Source organism: Cebus imitator, unplaced genomic scaffold (genome assembly GCF_001604975.1).
Source record: "Cebus imitator isolate Cc_AM_T3 unplaced genomic scaffold, Cebus_imitator-1.0 Scaffold477, whole genome shotgun sequence".
NCBI classification, from domain to species: Eukaryota; Metazoa; Chordata; class Mammalia; order Primates; family Cebidae; genus Cebus; species Cebus imitator.
The window spans coordinates 613,012-634,549 of NW_016107792.1; the positions used below are offsets into that span (position 1 = coordinate 613,012).

At 40.0% G+C, this 21,538-nt stretch overlaps 1 protein-coding gene across 1 annotated transcript; it reads left to right on the top strand.

Annotated features, from left to right (window-relative positions):
• The first annotated feature begins 414 nt into the window (after positions 1-414).
• Positions 415-17,242, top strand: LOC108292120 (zygote arrest protein 1-like). Its single transcript, XM_037732876.1, is given in 5 exon segments — positions 415-604; positions 794-1,378; positions 16,013-16,597; positions 16,600-17,085; positions 17,088-17,242. Coding segments are annotated over 5 exon segments (2,001 nt in total).
• Positions 17,243-21,538: the final 4,296 nt, after the last annotated feature.

Sequence of the window (21,538 nt, forward strand, 5' to 3'; positions counted from 1 at the left end):
ATGGTTGGTTGGAGAAAAATGGGGATAGGTGTCATGTGGGAAAAAAAAAAGTGGTTAAATGTGCAGGAAGTTCTGGTTACTAGTCTAAGTGCCTGTTAGGTGCATAATTGATTGGTATCCCTGAAACTCTGCTTCAGCTAGTCTGTTTTCTGCTTCAAGAACCATGCCAAAACAAAACAAGACAAAACAAAGCCTACAGGCTTATTTTACCACATACCTAAATACAGCTAAGCAATTAATCTACTATTGATTTTATTGATCTGATGCAGGGAGATAACTTCACTCTACAACGTTTGTTGATACAAGCTACCTCTAATTTGTTGAATCATGAAACCCAATATGTATTGTAAATCAAAAATAAAATTCCAAGGCCCCCAACCATCTGAATGGACCTCTTCTTTCCATCAGAGGCATATGGGACAGTCAAAAGAGGATTTAAAATGCAGGAGAGGGAGGGTAGGGAGCGGTTTCCCAGGACTGGGTTATGCTCCCAAACGTTCGCAGGTTCCAGGACTGACCGCTCACCCCAGATCTCTCTCACCTTTGCCGGCGGCAGCCAACGGGGTCCCCAGTCAGCTGAGCTACCCTGGCTTAGCCCCTGGCAGTGAGCTGGGGGTCAGGGTGGGAGCAGACCTCGCGCCACCTGCTGCAACCGTGGGAAAGGCAGGAGGAGGGAGGCAAGTAGGTCCCAGTGCCAGAATCCGCACCTGCCCCGCTGCACGAAGTCGCTGCGCCTGAGCGTGGTTTTCCCCACCTGCCCCTGCTTGCCTGCTGCTACCCTCTTTTCAAACAGGAGAAGAAGAGAAAGGCGCCAATTTATGTCCCTCTTGCTCTTCCGGGCTTCAGGAAGGAATCTTCTACACACATGCACACCCAAACCCGCCACAACCTCCAGAGCCGGGCAGAGTCCGTGACCCTCAGACGACATGGGCGCGAAAGCGCGCGCCCACCGTGAGCGCCCTGAGCGAGCGCCAGCGAAGCAGGTGGATTCCACTGCCTCCAGCCGTCCGGCCTTCGCACCCGGATCAACTCCTGCTCCTGCTCCTGCTCCTGCTCCCGCTCCCGCCTCCTGGTGCTGCAGGACCTCACCCAGCACCAAGAGGAAGGGGCGAAACCGGCGGAAAATGCCTAGTTCTCTACCTCGGATCTGGGTCAGTGGCCGGCGCGTGGTCCAGCGCAGAGGACGGAGGACGCACATGCTGGGTGGTCCTCAGCCGGGAGGATCGCGAACTCCCCACAGGTCCAGGCGCCAGCGCCCGGGGCCATGAAGAGCAGGCGTCTCTGAAGGTGTCCATCCCATCCACCCAAACTGGCTCAACGCTCTGGGAAGCGCGCTGGCAGGATTTCAAGGCCAGAGGTTTAAACTGGCGGGTTCCATGTAAACATTTTAATCCACGCACTGCCAGCTGCCGCCACTTCCCCTGCTACTGCACACGAAAAGCCCTCTTCCAATTCTCTCCATTTCCCCTCTTCTATAATACCTCCATTTAGTTTTATGTTTGTTTTGCTTTTCCATGCTGAGAGAAGGATAATAATAGTTCTGAGGTGCAAGGCTTAACAGACAAGCTACATAGACTGCGATCCGACTTTACAGGCTTGAATCCGCCATCGGTTGGTTATGAGATGCTTAGAAAATTATTTCCATTCCCTGTGCCACATTTTCCTCATCTGTACAACACAGATAATAACAGTACTGACCTCATAAGGTTATTTGGAAGATGTGGGTATATAACACGGACGAATTGCCTGATGCCTAGTAAGCACTCAGAGCTCTTCTCCTCACAGAACTGTCATATATTACAACTGAAAGAGTTTTAGAAATACGGTTTTCTATTGTACTGCGAATTGGTCGATTACGGATGGGTGGGAAACTTCTGTTAGTGTTCGGACTTTCAGGCTGGGCAAGGTGCATTGCATTTCTACCTTCACCTTTTACAAAATGTGTGACCTTGATCAAGTCAGTTCATCTTTCTGCACCTCAATTACTTCATCTGTCAAATGAGGTAATAACTCTTGTTAATGAGGACTAAATTTGCAATTAATTTAGAATATTTACTATTAAATATATAAGCCTTTATAAAATGTAAATTTACCTACATTTACATTACTACTAAAAAGAGGTAACTTTTGTTATTCAAATTCTATGCAAATCATCAGAATCTCAGCCTTCTTACAAACACTGCTAGGTACAGTTGCAATATACTCTAACCATTTTTGTATTATTTTCTTTCAACAAACAATTACAAGTTAAACACATAGTTACACTTTCAATGACTGGAAGTAATATTTTTGGGAAAAATACTGAATACAGAATTATACTAGTTGAAGTCTAAGATGTTAGTGACAATGTTATTTTTTCAAATATTACTTATAAAGTATACATGTTATACTTTTGAGAAATCAATTCAATATTCTGTGAATGTCTCTGTAAGCCTCATGTTCATATTCTTTTTTAATTTTTAATTTTTGTGAGTACATATTAGGAGTATATATTTACAAGGTTTATGGGATATTGTGATACAACATGCAATGTGTAATACATCAGTGTAAATGGTGCAGTCATCCCCTCAAGCATTTATCTTTGGTGTTACAAACAGTCCAATTATACTCTTAGTTTTTTTTTTTAAATGTACGATTAAATTATTATTGATTGTTCCAACCCTACTGGGCTATCAAATACAAGTTCTTATTCATTCTAACTACTTTTTGTGCCCATTAACCATGCCCACTGCCCCCCAATTCCCCAAATGCCAGCCCCAGCCTCTGGTTACCTTCCAAACCTATCTCCATGAGTTTGAGTGTTTTAATTTTAAACTCCCACAAATAATGTTTTCTTTTACTTGTATATGTTGAGGTCTTAGATTTAAGTCTTTACTCCATTTTGATTTGATTTTTGTATATGACAAGAGATAGGGGTCTATTTTCATTCTTCTGCATATGGATATGCAGTTTTCCCAGCACTGCTGATTGAAGAAACTATCTTTTCCCCAATGTATGCTCTTCACACATTGGTCAGAAATGAGTTCATTGTAGGTATACAGATTTGTTTCCGGGTTCTCTGTTCTGTTTCATTGGTCTATGTGTCTGTTTTTATGCCAGTGCCATGCTGTTTTGGTTACTAAATCTCTCTGGTATAATTCAAAATCAGGTAATGAATAATAATTTTTCTAGTTTTGTTCTTTTTGCTCAGGATAGCTTTAGCTATTCTGTGTCTTTTGCAGTTCCATGTAAATTTGGGGATTTTTTTTTTTCTATTTCTGACAAGAATGCCACTTTCTGTTTTGCTTTGTTTGAGACAAGAGTTTTGTTCTGTCACCAGGTTGGAGGGCAGTCATGTCATTGTAGCTCACAGCAACATTTGCCTCCCAGGTTCAGGCAATTGTCATGCCTCAACCTCTTGAGTTCTTGGGACTGCAGGTGCATGTCACCACACCCAGCTCATTTTGTATTTTTAGTAGAGATGGGTTTCTGCCATGTTGACCAAGCTGATATTTAACTTCAGGCCTCAAGTGATCACTCAAGTGATCCACCTGTCTCAGCCTCCCAAAGTGCTGGGATTACAGGCATAAGCCACTGTGCCCGGCCATCATGGGTATTTTAATAGGGATTGCACTACATCTGTAGATTTCTTTGGATGGTGTACACATTTTAACAATATTGATTCTTCCAATCCATGAACATGGAATATGTTTCCATATTTTTGTGTTCTCTTCAGTTTCTTTCATCAGATTTTTATACTTTTTACTGTAGAAACCTTTCACTTCTTTGGTTAATTGCTAAGTATTTTACTTTATGTGTAGCTATTGTAAGTGGGATTATGTTTCTGATTTTTTAAACTTTTTGCTTTTGGCATATAGAAATGCTACTGATTTTGTATGTTAATTTTGAATTCTGCAACTTTACCGACTATCAGTTCAAATAGTTTTAGCTGGAGTCTTCTGGTTTTTCCAAATATAAAATCATATCATCTGAAAACAAGGATAATATTTGAATGCCCTTTATTTCTTTCTCTTGTCTGAGTCCTCTAGCTAGGACTTCCGATATTATGTTGAATAACAGCGGTACAAGTGAGCCATGTTCCAGGTCTTAGAGGAAAGGCTTTCAGTTTTTCCCCATTTAGTATGGTACTAGCTGTGGGTGTCATATATGGCTTTTATTACGTTGACATATGTTTCTTCATTCCCCAGATTTTGAGGGTTTTTATCATGAAGTGATGTTGAATTTCAATGAAGGACAAAAACCATATGGTTTTTGTCTTCATTCTGTTGATTTGATGTATCACGCTGATTGATTTCCATATGTTGAATCATCCTTGTATCCCTGGGATAGGTCCCACTTGGTCGTGATGAATGATCTTTTTAATGCATTGATGAATTTAGTTGTTTAGTATTTTGTTGAGGATTTTTGCATTACTGTTCACCAGGGATATTATCCTGCAGTTTTCTTTATTTTCTTTGATGTGTTTTTGTCTGTTGCTGGCGTAAAGAGAATACTGGTGCTGTAGAATAAGTTTGGAAGTATTCCTTTCTCTTTTATTTTTTGAGAATAGTTTGAGTAGGATTGATATTAGTTCTTTTTTAAACGTTCAGTAGAATTCAGCATTGAGGCCATTAGGTCCCAGGCTTTCATTTGCTGGGAGACTTTTTTTTTTTCCAAGATGGAGTCTCACTCTGTTGCCCAGGCTGGAGTGCAATGGCACAATCTCTGTCACTATAACCTCTGCCTCCTGGGTTCAAGCAATTCTCCTGTCTCAGCTTCCCAAGTAGCTGACATTACAGGTACATGTGAAATCAGACATGATTCTCTGAACCAAAATGATTCTAAAGCCAAAGTATTTTTCCTTCCTTCAGGAAAACTTAATTATTTAATACATAACCACAAAATGAGGCAATAATACTAAACTTCATCAGACGAAGCAATCAAGGATATTAAACTTTTACTCTTCAGTAAGAAAAGAATATGCAATTCAGGCAGAAAGACTATGCAATAGGGAGTAAGCAAATAATTGGTCCAAGAAAAATAGCCCCAAGTGAAAGATAAACAAACAGAAAGAAACCAGACGGGTTATACCAAAATCTATTGCAAGAAAAAAAGAAGCAAACAAGCTTGACTTTTTAAAAAGAGTTGCAGGGGGCAGGGGGCAGCTGAAAAATAGATGCCTAAAAAATCATTCCACAAACCAGATGACATCACAAATATTTCTCCTAAATCAAAGAAATCATTAAAAAGTAGAACTTCCATTAAATGAGAAATCAATGAAATGCTACAGTAGCTTAAATATAGATGTAGGGCACAATTATGTCAGGAATCCTCTCTACTATCAGGAGGCCAGAACAAGAAAGGAGAGGAAAATGTATGCCCTTCTTTTGTGATGCTTCAAAACCTTGACCAGAGAGTGACAGATTTTTTTGTCTTCATCCCTTTATACGCCTCCCACCTTTTTCTTCTGCCTGGTATAAAGCGCTCATTCATTATTGAACATATAATGGATAACATAAACTTGTTTGGTATGCCAAACTATGTGCTATGGACTGTGAATAAAAAAAGTGAACAAGACTAAGAACCATACCTGAACTGTAAGCTTGTATTCTAGTGCAGTAAACAAATAAATGAAGAAGTAAATACACAAATAAATCAATTTTAGAATTTGATAAGAATTATAAAGATAATAAACATCGTGATGGGATAGTAATTGGAGAAGGTGGACATGGGGGAGAGGGAGATCAGGGAAGGCTTTTCTGATTAACTTGAAATGGGACGTTAGCTGTAAAAATAGACTAGGCATGCAAAGAACAAAGGAAAATATTCCAAGGTACGATAGATATATTGAGCAAATGATTGGAGAGCAGAAGGAGTTTGCCATGTTTGAGGAACAGAAAAGATATCATTGTGAGAGTCAAGTGAGATTTTTGGTTTTTTAACATGGTGATTCTATAGGATGCTTATGTAAAGGATGGGAATTAATCACTACAGAGGTGACACATGACTGCAAAGAGAGAAGCCCCTGAGAAATAAAGAAAAGACAGTGTTTGGAGGCCAAGCATAGGAATTTGATTTTAGAAAAAGAAAACAAAGAAGCTTTTATTGCATTCTTACAGGAAGAAAGGCTGAGAATCCGTGAGATTGCGTGTAGTCTATGGGTTTGGTGTTGGAAATAAAACATGAGGACATTTCCCTCTGATGTTTTCTTGTTAGTCTCATTTTTGGAACACAGAACTGAGGCAGAGGACATGCTTTTGATGTTTCTATTTCTCTTGGCCAGCAGGGAAATGAAGGCAGTGTTGGCCAAGGTCCCAGCATCCAATCACTAGCTTTTTAGTGTAAAGAGGCAGAGAACAGCACGCTCATTTTTGCTGGTGCAAATCATAGCTGTTGAATTATTGAAGATCTCCTTGTAATGGTAGCTTCTTTATTATGATGATGATCGGGTGGATCTGGAGGTGATAGCTTCCTAATTAGAGAAGGCAACAAATCCTTTAGGGGTCCATCCTAGAGTCATTGCTAATTTAATAGGTCATTTCCTCCAGATTTCACAATGATTCCTCAAGTCATTTGTCACCCTGGAATAAATCTCTCCTGCTTAAGTGACACACAGGGATATTCTGGTTTGATCAGTACTTTCAGGGTCCATGATCATTCATTCATGAAATAATAAAGTCATTCAGAAAATGCCAGGGTTGGGTGGAGAAAAAGAAAATTTTCAACATAAGAATGTAAAGGATATGGTGGTTTGGGGACAGCACCAATGAGGATTTACAGCTGGTTCCATGACATGACATGAATTTCAAGAGTTATTTTGTAATAAAAATCAGGAGGAAACAATGGTTCTACTGGGAGCATCTATCCTACCACCCGGCCCTAAGTTACACTAAGTGAGAGAGAAAACTACCTGCATTTGAAAGGCATTAGAGAAAGCTCTCAGAAGGCAAGGGGTCAGAAGAACTTCAGAAAAGGAATGAAGATCTAATAAGAGACTTTGCTGATCACAAACCCTGAAGTTTAAGAAGGCACATTGATGGCCAGGGGTGGTGGCTCATGCCTGTAATCTCAGCACATTGGGAGGCCGTGGAGGGCAGGTTGCCTAAGCTCAGGAGTTGGAGACCAGCCTGCCCAACATGGCAAAACCTCATCTCTACCAAAAATACCAAAAATTTGCCAGATGTGGTGGTGCATGCCTGTTGTCCCAGCTACTTGAAAGGCTGAGGTAGGAGGATCCCTTGAGTCCAGAAGGTAGGAGTTGCAGTGAGCTGAGATTGCACCACTGCTCTCCAGCCTGGATGAGAGTGAGAGTCTGTCTCAGGAAAAAAAAAAAAAAATGCATAGAAGTATAGTGAAAGAGTTTTTCAGGGAAAAGGAACAATGAGGGTTTAGTTGTTAGAACAGAGGATACACAGAAATTTTCAGGAATTAGAATCCTGGGGAAAGTGGAGGGACTGGGAGCCTTGGGCTTCTCTAGATAATCAAGATAGACTGAAGTGTAAGGCATGAGGGAGTTAGTCTTGATGAACCTTTTAAATGAGGAAGGGCAATCAGTGCAGGCTGCAGTTTGTAATGTTGTGGCTGGGGAAAGTACGAGGCAACCATTCTTGGTCTGATGTTTGGATTCTCCTAGAGAAATACATGTGTTATCACTGCAACTCCTTCCCTGACCACTGAGGGAAGATTAGACTTTCTTTAATCCTGTTCACAAGATCAGTAAAACAAGTAAACAAGTATCAGAGTTATTTTGGGGAGAACACCATTTACATTCGAGGAGTTCTGTATTAGCTCCCACTGGCCTATGAGTTTCTAGAAGCCAGGGACATGTTTTCTTCATGTAAATGTTCCTTTTCTATCATTAGTACCTGTTACTATATCTGGCATAAAATAAATGCTCATTAGCTTTTTGTTAAATGGGTGAATGAATGAGAGATTAAACATATTAAGAGAAACCCTCATCTTTGAAAAAAGTCAAGTTGATGAGTGTTAGGAAATCTATACTTTAAAATAACCAAACCTCTTTCCAGTTTTCAGGTTGCTTTCTGCTTAAAAATTAGATAATTGAAAAATCTCATAAAAACAGGCAAACAACGAACAGAAAGAAAAAAAGGGGCAGTGCCCTAAAACAGTGATCTGCATGTTAAAGTCTAAATACCTAATTTCTTACTGAAATTTAAACTTCATGGAGAACCCACACAAGCATTTTGCCTTACAAAGAAACGATCCCATCTCTTGCATACTTACTAGGGAGGAACATTGCACTGTAACTGTGCACTAGTGGGGAAAAAAATCTGAATTGTCCCAAGACTCAGAACATCATTGTGCCTCAAATAATTGCTGTCAAGTAATGATTAATAACATTTTCTTTCTAAAAGAAGTGTTTCTATTTTGAAAAGCATAACAGTTTGGCTTAGAAGGACTTCTACAGAGAATGTGGATTGCAAATACATTCATTTTACAACTACATTCCACTACATGCTTCTAAGTACCTACCTCATGCTCTTGACTCATTGAGATTTCAGAAAGACAGGCAGATGGAACTAACCTTAATGTATAATAAAAGGTATCTTCTACAGGAACATGTGTTTCCAGGGGGGTAACATAAGGGAGTTAGTAAAATACTCTGCTAAGTAGCTGTGAATTAAAAGATAACATCCCATTGTCTTTAGTGAGATAGTGACTTGGCAAATTATTCTCAGGAGACCTCTGTGAACAAGGCTAAAATGCCGAGATTTAATTTTCTTAAAATAAAAAGGTGTATTATTATTTTTTGGGTTTTTTTTTCTGTAGCTGGTTAACATTTACAAACATGAAGGGATAATCTTAATAAATTGTACCGTTCTAGGTTTTATTAACATAGAATCATGTAACCTCAAAATGTAACTTACCATACGATGTAGAATTGCCAATCATCTTATTCTTTTTTCCATTTAAAATTATTAAAATATTTTGGAGAATTTTACCTTAAAAGTCAAGTGACAGTGCTAAAATCTGTTATTTTGTAAAAAGGGTAAGAAAAGTCTATAGTAGCAATGGCAAGTAGAACTGATTCTAGTGGGCTAGGGGAGGACCCCAGATGCAGGGAACCCTGATGCCAGCCAGCGTCTGGGCTTTTGACACTGTCAGAAGAATGAATTCAAGGATGAGTCTGAAAATAATGCAAGTACAGAGATGAATTGCAACGGGAAAAGTACACACTCAAGAGAAGGAGCGTGGGCATATTTAAGAGCGAGTCACATACCAGGAGCTGCTAGCTTTACGGTTTCTTTAACCAAGAAGTGGAATACTCACGACCATTTCTGAAAAAAGGTGGAGATTGCTTAGAACTGTGGTGCCACCCATTTTTACACCATATATGGGTGTTCTCTGAACTGTCACGGCACTGACTGGTGTGTGATTTAGCATGTTAATGCGTATGTAAGGAGGTCCTCAGTGAAACTTAGATCAAATCCAGTGTCACGTTGGGTCTAGTCAGTCTAACCAGCTTAGTCCACACCCTGCTTTTTCAGGGTCTTATCAGCCCATAGCTTTTGCAACTGTTTTAGAAGTTTCCTTTTGCTAGTCCTGTGGAACTGCATCTGCCACCACCCTGTATAACTGTTGTGTTATGAAGGAGTTAACCAACAATAAAATTAAGACCTCACCATTAAAAAGGTATATACTGTTTTCAGGGAACAAAAATCAGCCTATAATTTTAACTAAGGAGTATTTACCTGCAAAATATTGAAGCCACCTCTTGAATAACAGTAATTCAAAATAACAATTTTACATAAAATGGGAGATCCTCAATTCCACGCAAAGGTGAACCAGTTCCTTTACCATCAGCAAACACCTCCCTCAACTCCAGGACAAGGAAACTTTAGTCAGCCTATTCCAGCCTTGTGGGATGCTAAGAAAAATTATTTAAAATTCTTAAGACAAAATCATATCTGTATAGCCTTTATTGTTAATATAAACATTTTCTAGTAGGCCTGAGTATCCTCTGATTCTAAGGGAACAAAAGTTTGTTTGACTTACTACTTATTACTGTTCAGGACCTGAACATACTATAATTCGGTAATGTCAGATATTAATTTGTAGAAAATTGATAAACATTATTTTATTTGCTATGTTATTTTTGTCTGATAGAGAAAATAAACCCAGAGATTTTATAGACAGACAGACAGATAGACTGATTGATTGATTTTTAGATACAGGGTCTCTGTCACCCAGCTGAAATGCAGTGGCTCAGTCACAGCTTACTGTAACCTCAAACTCCTCAGCGGAAGTGCCCCTCTCTGCCGACTCAGCCTCCTGGGTAGCTAGGACTACAGGTGCACAACATCAGGACTGGCATTGTTTTTTTGGTAGAGACAGCGTGTTGCCCAGGCTGGTCTTGTTCTCCAGACCTCACACGATCCTTCTGACTCAGCCTCCAAAAGTGCTGAAATTAAGGTAATATTTTTGATGTCCTGCAGGCCTTTAACCAATTTTGTATCTATCTTTCGATTTCTTTTTCCTTCACTGACCATGTACATATAGGTCTTTCTTACACTCTTTTGAACTGGCTGGTTCCTTCATTACACGTTAAATAAAACTTCGATACATGCTCATTAGGTTTGGGAATTATGGTTTATAACATTCTGAAGACTATATTTTTGGCAGTTCTATAAAGTCTGCTAAAATCTGCTTCTATCAGGAGACTCCACTGGATGGAAGGGCAGCCTGTGGATCAAGGAACATCCTGATAAACAGGTTTTTGAAAACCGTCCTTGTGTCTCCCTGACTTTCTGGGTTCCTTAGCTGCTACGATTGATCTGTGGGGTTTGGAAGTTTTTGCTTTTGTTTGGGAACATAGTAGATTTTACTCTTTCAGACTTGCATGTAACTATGGATCTAAAATGTTTTTATCTTTCAAAAATTAAAAACTGAAAAACTGAGTTCTATAAGTCTTGTCAGATTACTATTTGGAAATTGTAAGTTAAGTCTGTTATTCTGGTTATTATCCTCCAGAGATGAGCCTAACTACTCTGTTTAGGGTGTGGCTACAAGTTGTGATATTTTTCTTCAGGTAAGAGCTGAGTGGGCTTGGTTGAACATCCATCTTCAGTATAAAGACTGGAAGTTTGTGTATAATAATACCTTGTTTATGGTGCTGCTGTGAAATCTTTGAAGATCTGTAGAAGCTTGGAAAGGTAAAGAACTTGAAAAGTCTGTATGTCTTTAAAGAATTCAATAGTTTGAGGTTCTTATAGTCTGAGTAAGTGGGAGAGGAAGGGAGGGAAAGAAGGGAAGAAAGGTCAAAGAAAGGAAAGAAGAGAGGGAGGGAAACTTTATTCTAATCAAAAGTGCTAAAGTTGTTTATAATTATATGACTTTGCTATATATATTTTAAATCCTTGCATTGGTACTCTGGTTAATAGGTAGCCAAGCTACAGTCATACATTGCTCTCAGGCACCTATGTTCTGGACTTCATCAAACGACCAGCATAAAAATGTTCCCTTCTCAAAATCAGATGCAAATTCAAAAAAATAAAATTGTTCAGGTTTTTTGTTAAACTTGTTTTATAGAGATGGTGTCTCATTGTATTTCCCAGGCTGACCTCAGGCTCCTGGACTCAAGTAATCCTCCTGCCTTGGCCTCCCATAGTGTTTGGAATATAGGCATAGCCACCATGACCAGCCTGAGGCATTTTATATTCCAGAAATATGTACCAGATTTATGGCCAAGCCTGATATGCCAATTTAGAGAGAAAAAAACTTGGGTCAAACTAAGCCCATGGAAAGAAGGAAATGGGAAGAAGGTGAAATAATGACTGAGGCTGAAGGCGCTAACCAATGGACTCTTCAAAACAGAAAATCAAGTGTAACTTTGGTGCCTCCAGACAAGCTTAGAGCAAATAGCTTTCTTTCTTAGTTTACACTCAAATGCTCATATGGGTGAAGCACTTTGTTTTCCAAAGCCCCTACCATTACTAAAACAAAATTATTTTAACTGGGAGGCAGCTGACCTGAGTCCTAAGGTTATGAGGGTGACTAAGACATCTGCTTCAATGCAATATGAAACAATACAAACTGAGTGATGGTTATACTGAATAGCTCTAACATGGTTCTGTCTTTTGGCTCATATTTAAAAGATACATTTACCTTTGGGGTTTCCATACAGAGATGTTATTTATAATATTTCTTCCTCCAGATCAGCCCTTAAATACCCTGGTCTGTAAAGGAGATGGGAAATTTTTTGTGACTGTAAATTTCATGGTGAAGTGTTAGGAAAAGTAACAGGTTACAAATGTGAAAATCTATCTGTCATTTGCCTGGTATGTCGGTGTTATTGCCGAAAGAGTTTATCCTGTTTTTGTGGATGAAAAGCATTAGAGAAAAAAAAGAAAAATTATGTGGGTTGAGCTCAATCAATCTATAGGGACCACATGGTAGATTCATATATTTGATTCTAAAATAACTGAATTCTAGAGATGTTGCCTATAGGAGACCATCTGGCACACAAAAATGGGACATTTAGGAATAACCACTACCTGTAAAAATTTTTCCCCAGGAACACAGTATTTTGGGCTATGAAATATATTTTACAATTACACCCAGGCAGTTAGCACACAGTGGTAACCTCATATATAGTGAATTTTAAAACTCTGGGCTTCCAGAACAAAAGAAGCTTTGGGAAAAATAGGATCAGCCCTAGGAATATTTAGAATATACAGAATATGTTGTAATGAAATCAGTTACTCAGCCCTTCATGCGGGAATAGGATGTCTCCAGGATATCCCATTCTGGTGAGAAGGCAAATGATAGCAAGCTCCATGGTGTGAAAATGTGGTTATCAAATGGAACAAACTTTCAGATGACATGTGGGAGCACAATGGTGGGAAATACCTTGTACTCTAACCCAAGCAGGGCTTTTTTGATATATTCTTTCAAATAGAAGCAGAAGTAGCCCAAGTCCATTAACCTGGCACACTGAACACGAAGTCACAGTGATTTCATTTAGGAAAAACAGTTAGGTCCTCTAATGTATGAGAGTTTCTAAATAGAGACCATAATTTGCATCAGTGTCCATTAACTGCTTTGGCACCATGAATAAACCAGAAGAAGACATACTCGATTGTATAATCTGTACAGATAGTAGGTAAATTTCACTCATACACTCCTAATGGGAAGTTGATGGTCCATCTTAAAAGTCCCCTTCCACTAGGAATTCATTTCAATTCAGTCTTGTGAAATCAAGGAATGTATCTGATTATGTGCACAGAACACTTGGAATCCCAAACTCAATAGCACATTGCCTTTACTTTATACCCTAGTACAAAATAATATTTTATATGGGAAAGGGTTCTATTTGTTTGGAAGGAATGGTGAATGAATAATATAGTTATAAAACAACTGATAAATTTAGGCTATAAGTCTGAGATCTGCAATCATACTGCAAATTATTGGTGAGGTCAATTTGATAGTTGTCAATAAGACCTACAATAATACAGATATAGATGAACAAATGTTTGAAGAATTCAAACCTCCTCAATAACTGATCCCAGTGGAAAATGATTATTCTGAAGAGAAGTTAGATTTAATTAGCAATCAGTTAATTATGGTTTTAAATCAGTCAGCACAGACTTATCATAGAGTCCAAATTGCAACAGACAATAGTGGCAAGAGAAATGTTAAACTGACACAAAAACATGAGGCAACATAAAGGAATTACAGGATGATTGAACTGCCTTTTAAAGTAGATATCCACACCTGAGTTGTTACAAAAATAATCATTGGTATTTTATTGACTTGCTTGGTATATCACTGGTGGGAAAGTTGTAACTCTACTAATGTAGATAAAGAACAATTTATTATGAAAACGCCTTGACTGAGGGTCACTGGATTGGACTACATTATGCGATTGAATCTCAGGTGGTCTGGACTGACAGCATGCTTTTCTCCAGAGTTGCCTGGAGCAAAGTACTGACCACTGGCCAACACTATAAAATATTTTAACTTAAAGACAAATGGTGTTTGTAACCATGGGTTCATGAGCTGTTTCAAAGCCAGCCTGTCAGCATTGTTTAGGTATAATAATATGATTTAGCAATCTATTAAATTGCAATTGCCTTTGGTGTTGTTGGTACCTAGGGGTTTTGATGGTTGCAGCTGGTTGCACAGCAGAAATGTGCCTATGTAGCCAGCTCACTATAAACTACCCTCACCACAAGCAGGCATGGGGGCTTCCTGGTAATCAAAGCTTCACACATCTGCTGGTGATCATTCAAGATTAGAAAACAAAGAGCATCCTCTGTGATCCAACAGTGTCAGGACAATTAAGACTGAACTTGAGATTGCCTCAGACCCCTTTCAAGGCACATTATTCTCCTGCAGTTGCTATACCGTATCTTTAGCCTATAATAAAACTACCATAAAAATATAATGTTTAGGGTCTGTAAGTTCTTTCAGCAATCAAACACTTAATTAGTGCATAATTAATGCAGCATGCAAACAGGTTGTGCTATTCTAATAATTGAAGTAGAAGCTGTAATTGTCGAAACATAAGAATATCTTCTTTATTTATACATAATAACTGAACTACAGTATTTCTAAGACAAAGTTAATACTGAATACCACACTTCAGCATAGCAATACTCACTTTCTCATTGTCTTGTTGTTCTCAATCAGATTTCAGAGAGGTTTGGAAAAAAAAAAAATCTGTCCTACAATGATATTGAACACTTTTGTAAATGTCTAAATTTTGGTTGCCATTTCAACCAATTTTAAATCTTTAATGAAATTATTCATTGAATAGAGCACGAAAAAAGTTTAGCTTCTGAAGTTTTTAGTGGTCTGTAGGTCTTGAAAACAATGCTTGCAGAAAGAGTTTAAAATTTATTTCCAAAAACAAAAGATGAACTGAATAATTTATACAGTGATAACCTGAATGGCATGCAATATTTAATTTCAAATTCCATAAGTACATTTTGGAATATTGTAATATATGGAGAATCTTTGATAGAGTACACTTTTTATTGAATTAATTTATATTCTATTCAGAACAGAATTAAAAGACTCATGAATAGAGAACATGTAGAATTTGACTTTTAAAAATAGTTGACATTGTAGGATACAAAATCAGTATAAAAACAGTGTACTTGCAATAAACATTCTGAAAATGTAATTAAGGAAACAATTTTTTTTGTAATAGCATCAAAAGAAATAAAATAGGTATAACTTTAAAAAAAAGGATAAGATTTATACACAGTGTCGAAACATTGATAAAAGAAATTGAAGATCTAAATAAACAAAAGGATAACACATGTTTATAAATCAGAAGACTTATTAAGAACCTATATTCTTACAATTGATCTATAGATTCAGCACAATCTCTTTCAAAATCTCAGTTGCCTTTCTTGCAAAATTGGCAAGCTGCTCCTAAAGTTTATATAAAAATGCAAGGGACTCACAATGGCCAAATAATTCTGGAAAAGAACGAAAGATGAGTCACACCTTTTTTTTTTTTTTTTTTTGAGATTGTGTCTCATTCCTATCTCCCAGGCTGGAGTCCAGTGGCTCCATCTTGGCTCACTTGCAAGCTCCACCTCCCGGGTTCATCTACCGAGTAGCTGGGATTACAGGCATGTGCCACCAAAACCCTGCTAATTTTTATATTTTTTTTTAGTAGAGAAGGGGTTTTGCCATGTTGGCCAGGCTGGTCTTAAACTCCTGGCCTGAAGTGATCCACCTGCCTCGGACTCCTAAAGTGCTGGGATTACAGGCATGAGCCACCATACGTAGCCATAACTTCACTCCCATGGGGTATCTAAAGTAGTCAAACTCATAGAAGTAGATAGCAAAATGGTGATTACCAGAGAATTGGGGAAGTCTGGGAGCTGTTATTCAATGGCTAGAATTTCATTCATAAAAGATGAGACATTTGTGGAGTTCTGCTATACAACTTTGTGCTTATGATTAACAATACTATACACTTAAAAATCTGTTAAGAGAGTAGATCTCAGGTTATGCGTTTTTGACCACCACCATCATGAAAAAAATAAAAATAAAGCAATAACAACCACAACAAAAAGACAACCCACGGCGGCCCTGGGGGACGAGGTGCTGGATGGTTACGTGTTCCCAGCGTGCGCCCCCTGCTCGTATCCGTACCCTAACCCGGCGCCCACCAAGGGCAGGGGCGCGGCGGGCGGCGGCTGGCAGCACCGCGGCGGGGGCTGCCTTCCCGCCTCCTCCTCCTCTTCCCCCTTCTCGGCGGGCGCGGCCTCGTCGTCCTTCCCGGGCTGCAGGCAGTTGATGGCCTCCAAGTGCTTCGACAGCTACCAGCGGGCGCAGCTCATGGCCCTCCTGGAGCAGGTGGGGCCTGGCCTCGGGGGGCACGCCCGCACCCCCAGGGTCTGCAGCTGCGACGTGGCAGTGCAGGTGAGCCCGCGCGTGGACGCTGCGGTGCAGTGCTCGCTGGGGAGGCGCCTGCTGCAGTGCCAGGCCCGCGACCCCCAGTCCCCGGCCGGCCCCTGCGCCCGGGGAACAACCGGCGGCGGCTCTCCCTCCCAGCCATTGGCCCGCCGGGGCCCCGAGCAGGGCAGACCCCTGAGCGGCGCCCCGAGGCCCCTGCGCTTTCCCAGCACGGTCGCCGTGTACCCGTGGCCTCGCGCCCCGTCACCGCCTTCCTGAGGGGGCCCGGACCCAGGGCTGCGGCTGGGGAGCAGAGATCGCAGCCCGTGCGACTTCGAGGCCCAGAGGAGGGAGAGGCGTCGGCGAGCAAAGTGCCCTGACGGCCGCAGTCCGAGGACGACGAGGACGACAGCGAGGCCCCGGCCGCGGTCCGGGCGAGCGGGGAGCTGCCGGCAGACAGCCCCGGGCTGCAGCCACGGAGGCCCAGGAGGGCTCCGCGGTCGGCGCTAAAGAGCCCGGGGCAGTCTCCGCCAGCGGGGAGGGCCCGAGACGGCGACAGGCGGGAGGCGGCCGCTGGAGAGAGGCAGTCGCCACGGAGCCCGGAGCCGTGCAAGGAGAGGCTGCGCTTCCATTTCTTAGAGCAGAAATATGGCTATTACCACTGCAACAAGGACTGCAACATCCGATGGGAGGGTGCTTACGTGTGGTGTGTACAGGGAACTAACAAGGTAGGAAATCCCAGAGTTGTAAACAAACTAAATGTTCCTGCCAAGTAAAATTTCGCCACGTGGATCCTAAACGGCCCCATCGTCAAGATTTGTGCGGGAGATGCAAATGCAAACGCCTGTCCTGTGACACCACTTTCAGCTTCAAATACATCATTTAAGTGAAAGCATTGCTGTGCTCATGGAGCAAGTTAGCTTTTCTTTTTTTTTTTTTTTTTTGAGTCGGAGTTTCGCTCTTGTTACCCAGGCTGGAGTGCAATGGCGCAATCGCGGCTCACCGCAACCTCCGCCTCCTGGGTTCAGGCAATTCTCCTGCCCCAGCCTCCTGAGTAGCTGGGATTACAGGCACGCGCCACCATGCCCAGCTAATTTTTTGTATTTTTAGTAGAGACGGGGTTTCACCATGTTGACCAGGATGGTCTCGATCTCTTGACCTCGTGATCCACCCGCCTCGGCCTCCCAAAGTGCTGGGATTACAGGCGTGAGCCTTCTGTGCCTCTTCTCCCGCTTCTCAAAATGCTTCGTGAAAGGCTGTGTATTCTGAAAAATCCTTCCAATAAAGGTATTTGCAACACAATTTATACGTTGCATAAAATCTGTCTTTGAAAATAAAGTTTCAAGAGCGGTTGTCTTGTGCTAACAAAACAAAACAAAACAACAACAACAACAACAAAAACTTCTTGACACAAAGTTGCACCAAACCCATAGCTGAAGTTGCTGTAGTTTCGTCGCCAGCTTCACAATGTTTCCCTTAGCCAAAAATGAACTAAGCTGCCTTTGAGTTTAAAGCATCCATCAAACAATATAAGGCAGAGCCACTAGAAACCTACACCTGATTTTCATGACTAATACAGGAATGCTGTATTAGCGACTGGAACCACTCTTTGTGGCTAGTGGAGCCACTCCTGTATATGTATTCATATACACATCAACACAAACTGGAATACAGTGGAACTGTCCCGGTAGCAAAGTCACTCCAAAGGAATGGAAAGATCAATAGTTATTTTAGCTGATATAATAATACTGATTGGCATCATGATTGAGGCCAAATAAAAACACTGCATTATTAAAATATGGCATTACAAATAAAGTACATCTGAAACCTTAAAAAATAAAAAGAAATTGTTTGGCAGGGGAAAAAAAAACCACTTAACTTTGAATCAAAAACTGAATTTTGCATGTACTGTGGCTCATGCCTGTAATCCCAGCACTTTGGGAGGCTGAGGCAGATGGATCATGAGATCAGGATATCAAGACCAGCCTGGCCAATATGGTGAATCCCTGTCTCTACTAAAATTACAAAAATTAGTCGGGCATGGTGGCACGCGCCTGTAGTCCCAGCTACTCCGGAGGCTAAGGCAGGAGAATCACTTGAACCTGGGAGGCAGAGGTTGCAGTGATCTGAGATCATGCCACTGCATTCCAACCTGGGTGACAGAGCGAGACTTTGTCTTAAAAACAAACAAACGAAAACAGAAAACAAAAACTCAGTTTTAGAAATCTTTTTGTGACTATGTGATTCTTGTCAAGTAATTCTGTCTCTCTAAATCTGGTTTACCATCCCTTCTTCCCAAGGCAGAATTAGTCAACAGCCTTACATTTGATCTACATCCCCAATTCCTTAGCATGTTTTTTGGTCATTTGTATGATTCCATTAAATTTGAGGGAAAAGTATGAACTAGAATTTAAAAGGCCTCTTCTTGCAATTTGCTTTAGGAAACATCAGCATTTTCTGAAAACAGACAAAATGTCTCTTGGGTTTAGTCCATGGAGTCAAACAGGATTCATGTATTTATTCAAGTCACAGCGAAAACTAGAATCACAAAATCCACTCTGCTGAAATTGTAAACAAGACTCAAAATCAGAAGAAGGGATCACACATTAAGCAGAAACATAATTTAGATTGACCAAATAGGTATCCAAGGATTCTGACTCTTGATTTCTTATTGGGGTTCAAAGCAGAGATCAAGTCAGAGAATAAAGTGAAATGGAAGAACTTCACTAATTAATGGTGCAAGAGCAGATAGGAGTCTGGGCTTTCTCAGTTTGATATGAATTCTGTGACAATATAGGTGTTGATTCAATGAAGGACAAGGCATACTGGTCGATGTGTGTCCACATACAGATACACCTCACTACCAGGGCCCTATTCATGACATTTTCATTATGGTAGGGCAGGAGTTCTCATCTTTTTTTTCCCTGCTATATTCCTAGCTTTCAGATTAGTACCTGAGCTCTTACTGGTGTTCAATAAATACTGGCTGAAGAAATAAAGAGATAACTTGCAAACATGGTTTGAATATTGGTCCTTGTGCTTAATAGATGTGGTCCTTTGATAATTGCCTAATCTCTGAAGCCTTCATTCCTATATCCTTTAAAGGATAATAATATACCTCTCATATACGTGTAAGGTTTACATTACCAATCTAAGTACCTAGCAGGGTGCATGGTACATAGGAGACATTAAATAAAAATGGATTTATTTGCTTTTTTTCTCCCTCAATTCATTACTTTAACTACTGCAATTATGTAAAGCAATAGTATTACACTTTAAAAATATGATGACCACCCTTTTTTATGGTATTTTGCTGACAGAAGTGAACAATTCTCCCAATTCTGTCTCAGTTAAATAAACTTATGTGAGAAATTTTAATACATTTGTTGATTTACTTATTTAAGGAGAGACCAAATATAGTGTTTCCTGATACATTATTATTTTCTGCTTCATTCTTTAGTTTTTTTTTCTATCCTTTGAATCACTTCTAAAATCCCTTTCAGGGGCAAATTATTCCTACACCAAATTCAAGATACCTTGTGGTCTCCTCTAGCCAATAGTGTAAGCACAGGATTCTAGAGTTCTCATTAGCTTTTCAAATGAATCTAAAATTATCTGTATTTGCATATCTCTAAGTCACCTACAAAGTTATCACTGTCAGTGGCAACCATAACAGAATTCAGGATTAGTTACCATTATTCTGTCTGTATGGCAGCTACCACCTTGTAAATGTGCACTTACAATGAAATACCATGCATGAAAACTTCATGAACAACGATAAATTCACAGCTGTGTTTCCTCTTGTATATAATTAGGGCCTCAAGAAATGGTCTGTGAACAGGATTCTCTTTGCAAGAAAAAACAGATGGAGCCAAGAAGGTAAATAAGACTAGTGTGATTTGGCAAGGATCATCTCAACTCACATTATAAAAAACTTATGAAAATATTTCCCAGTTTGAGATGGAAACTAAAACAGCCATGTGTACCACATTAAAATGTCAAGTCTCCACATTTCCACCAAAAATTTGTGTTGCACCATATTGTAAAATTTTTTAAAATGCTCTTTGAGCCACTAGTAAATATACCATAAGAATAGCTATTCTAAATACAAGTATGACCCCTTGTGACAATTATGGTTTTGTCTGCCCAGTAACTGTACTGGGCACAATCGCCTCCGCAACTTCTAACAGGAGCCTCCTCCCCTCACTGCAGAGGTGAATGTGTGCCTGGGTAATGCACTGCATCTTTATCTTTTACTGCAATGACTTCCTCATTAGTTTTGGTTGCTAAACAAGTTGGACAAATCAGGCCATCCATGCCCTTTTCCTAAGTGGAATTAGCAAGGTAGAGCCTCTTTTTCTTCTTCAGACATAAATGTGACACCAAAGCTTCTGGCTATCATGTTCCCATTTTATAAAATGGCATAAACAAAAGATAAAAATGTAGAGAATCTTGGAAGTCAACTTCTATGTTCAAGTTCTGAGTTTCCTTGGTTGCTATGTTCCAGAAGTTTTCCATTCAATTGTATGGGCTGTTCCAGCATCATTCAGTATCATTCTAATGAATTCTCCATTTTTGCTGAAACAGTTTGAGTTGGATTTTATAACAGTACTTACTAAAAAGTGTACACACAGAACTTCTACAGCTGTGCAAATCCCAAAGACTCTAAAACTGGTTTAGTAGCACTTACCCTTGAATTAATGAGTCATTTTGTATTTATTGGCTTGAAAATGAGAGCATGGCTGCTTTCTGTATTAGGGCACAGAAGAAAAATAGATCATGCTTTGTTTTGCCAGTCAAATGAAGAAAATTGGTTTGAAATGTTTTCCCATGGAGAAGATTAGCTGAAATTTATAATGCATTACAGGAAATGGAACTAGAAATAACTTGAATTGATGTCATCTTCATGTATTTTTCATTGCTGCTCCCATTTCTCTGGGTGTGTCAAGAAAAGAGAATAATTGACTCTTTTAAAGTACAACAAAATACTTATATATTTTTGTTTTAATATACAATCCTCCACTTTCTTCTAATGTGAGTTGATCCTGGCTAGGAAGTCTTGCTTGCTAAACTGGTTAAGTGGGAGAATACAAAAGGAGAAAACCTAAAGAAAGCTAGCACAGGAGGATCCAAGGTGGCCAAACAGGACCAGCTCCAGAGTGCAGTTCCCAGCAAGAACAAC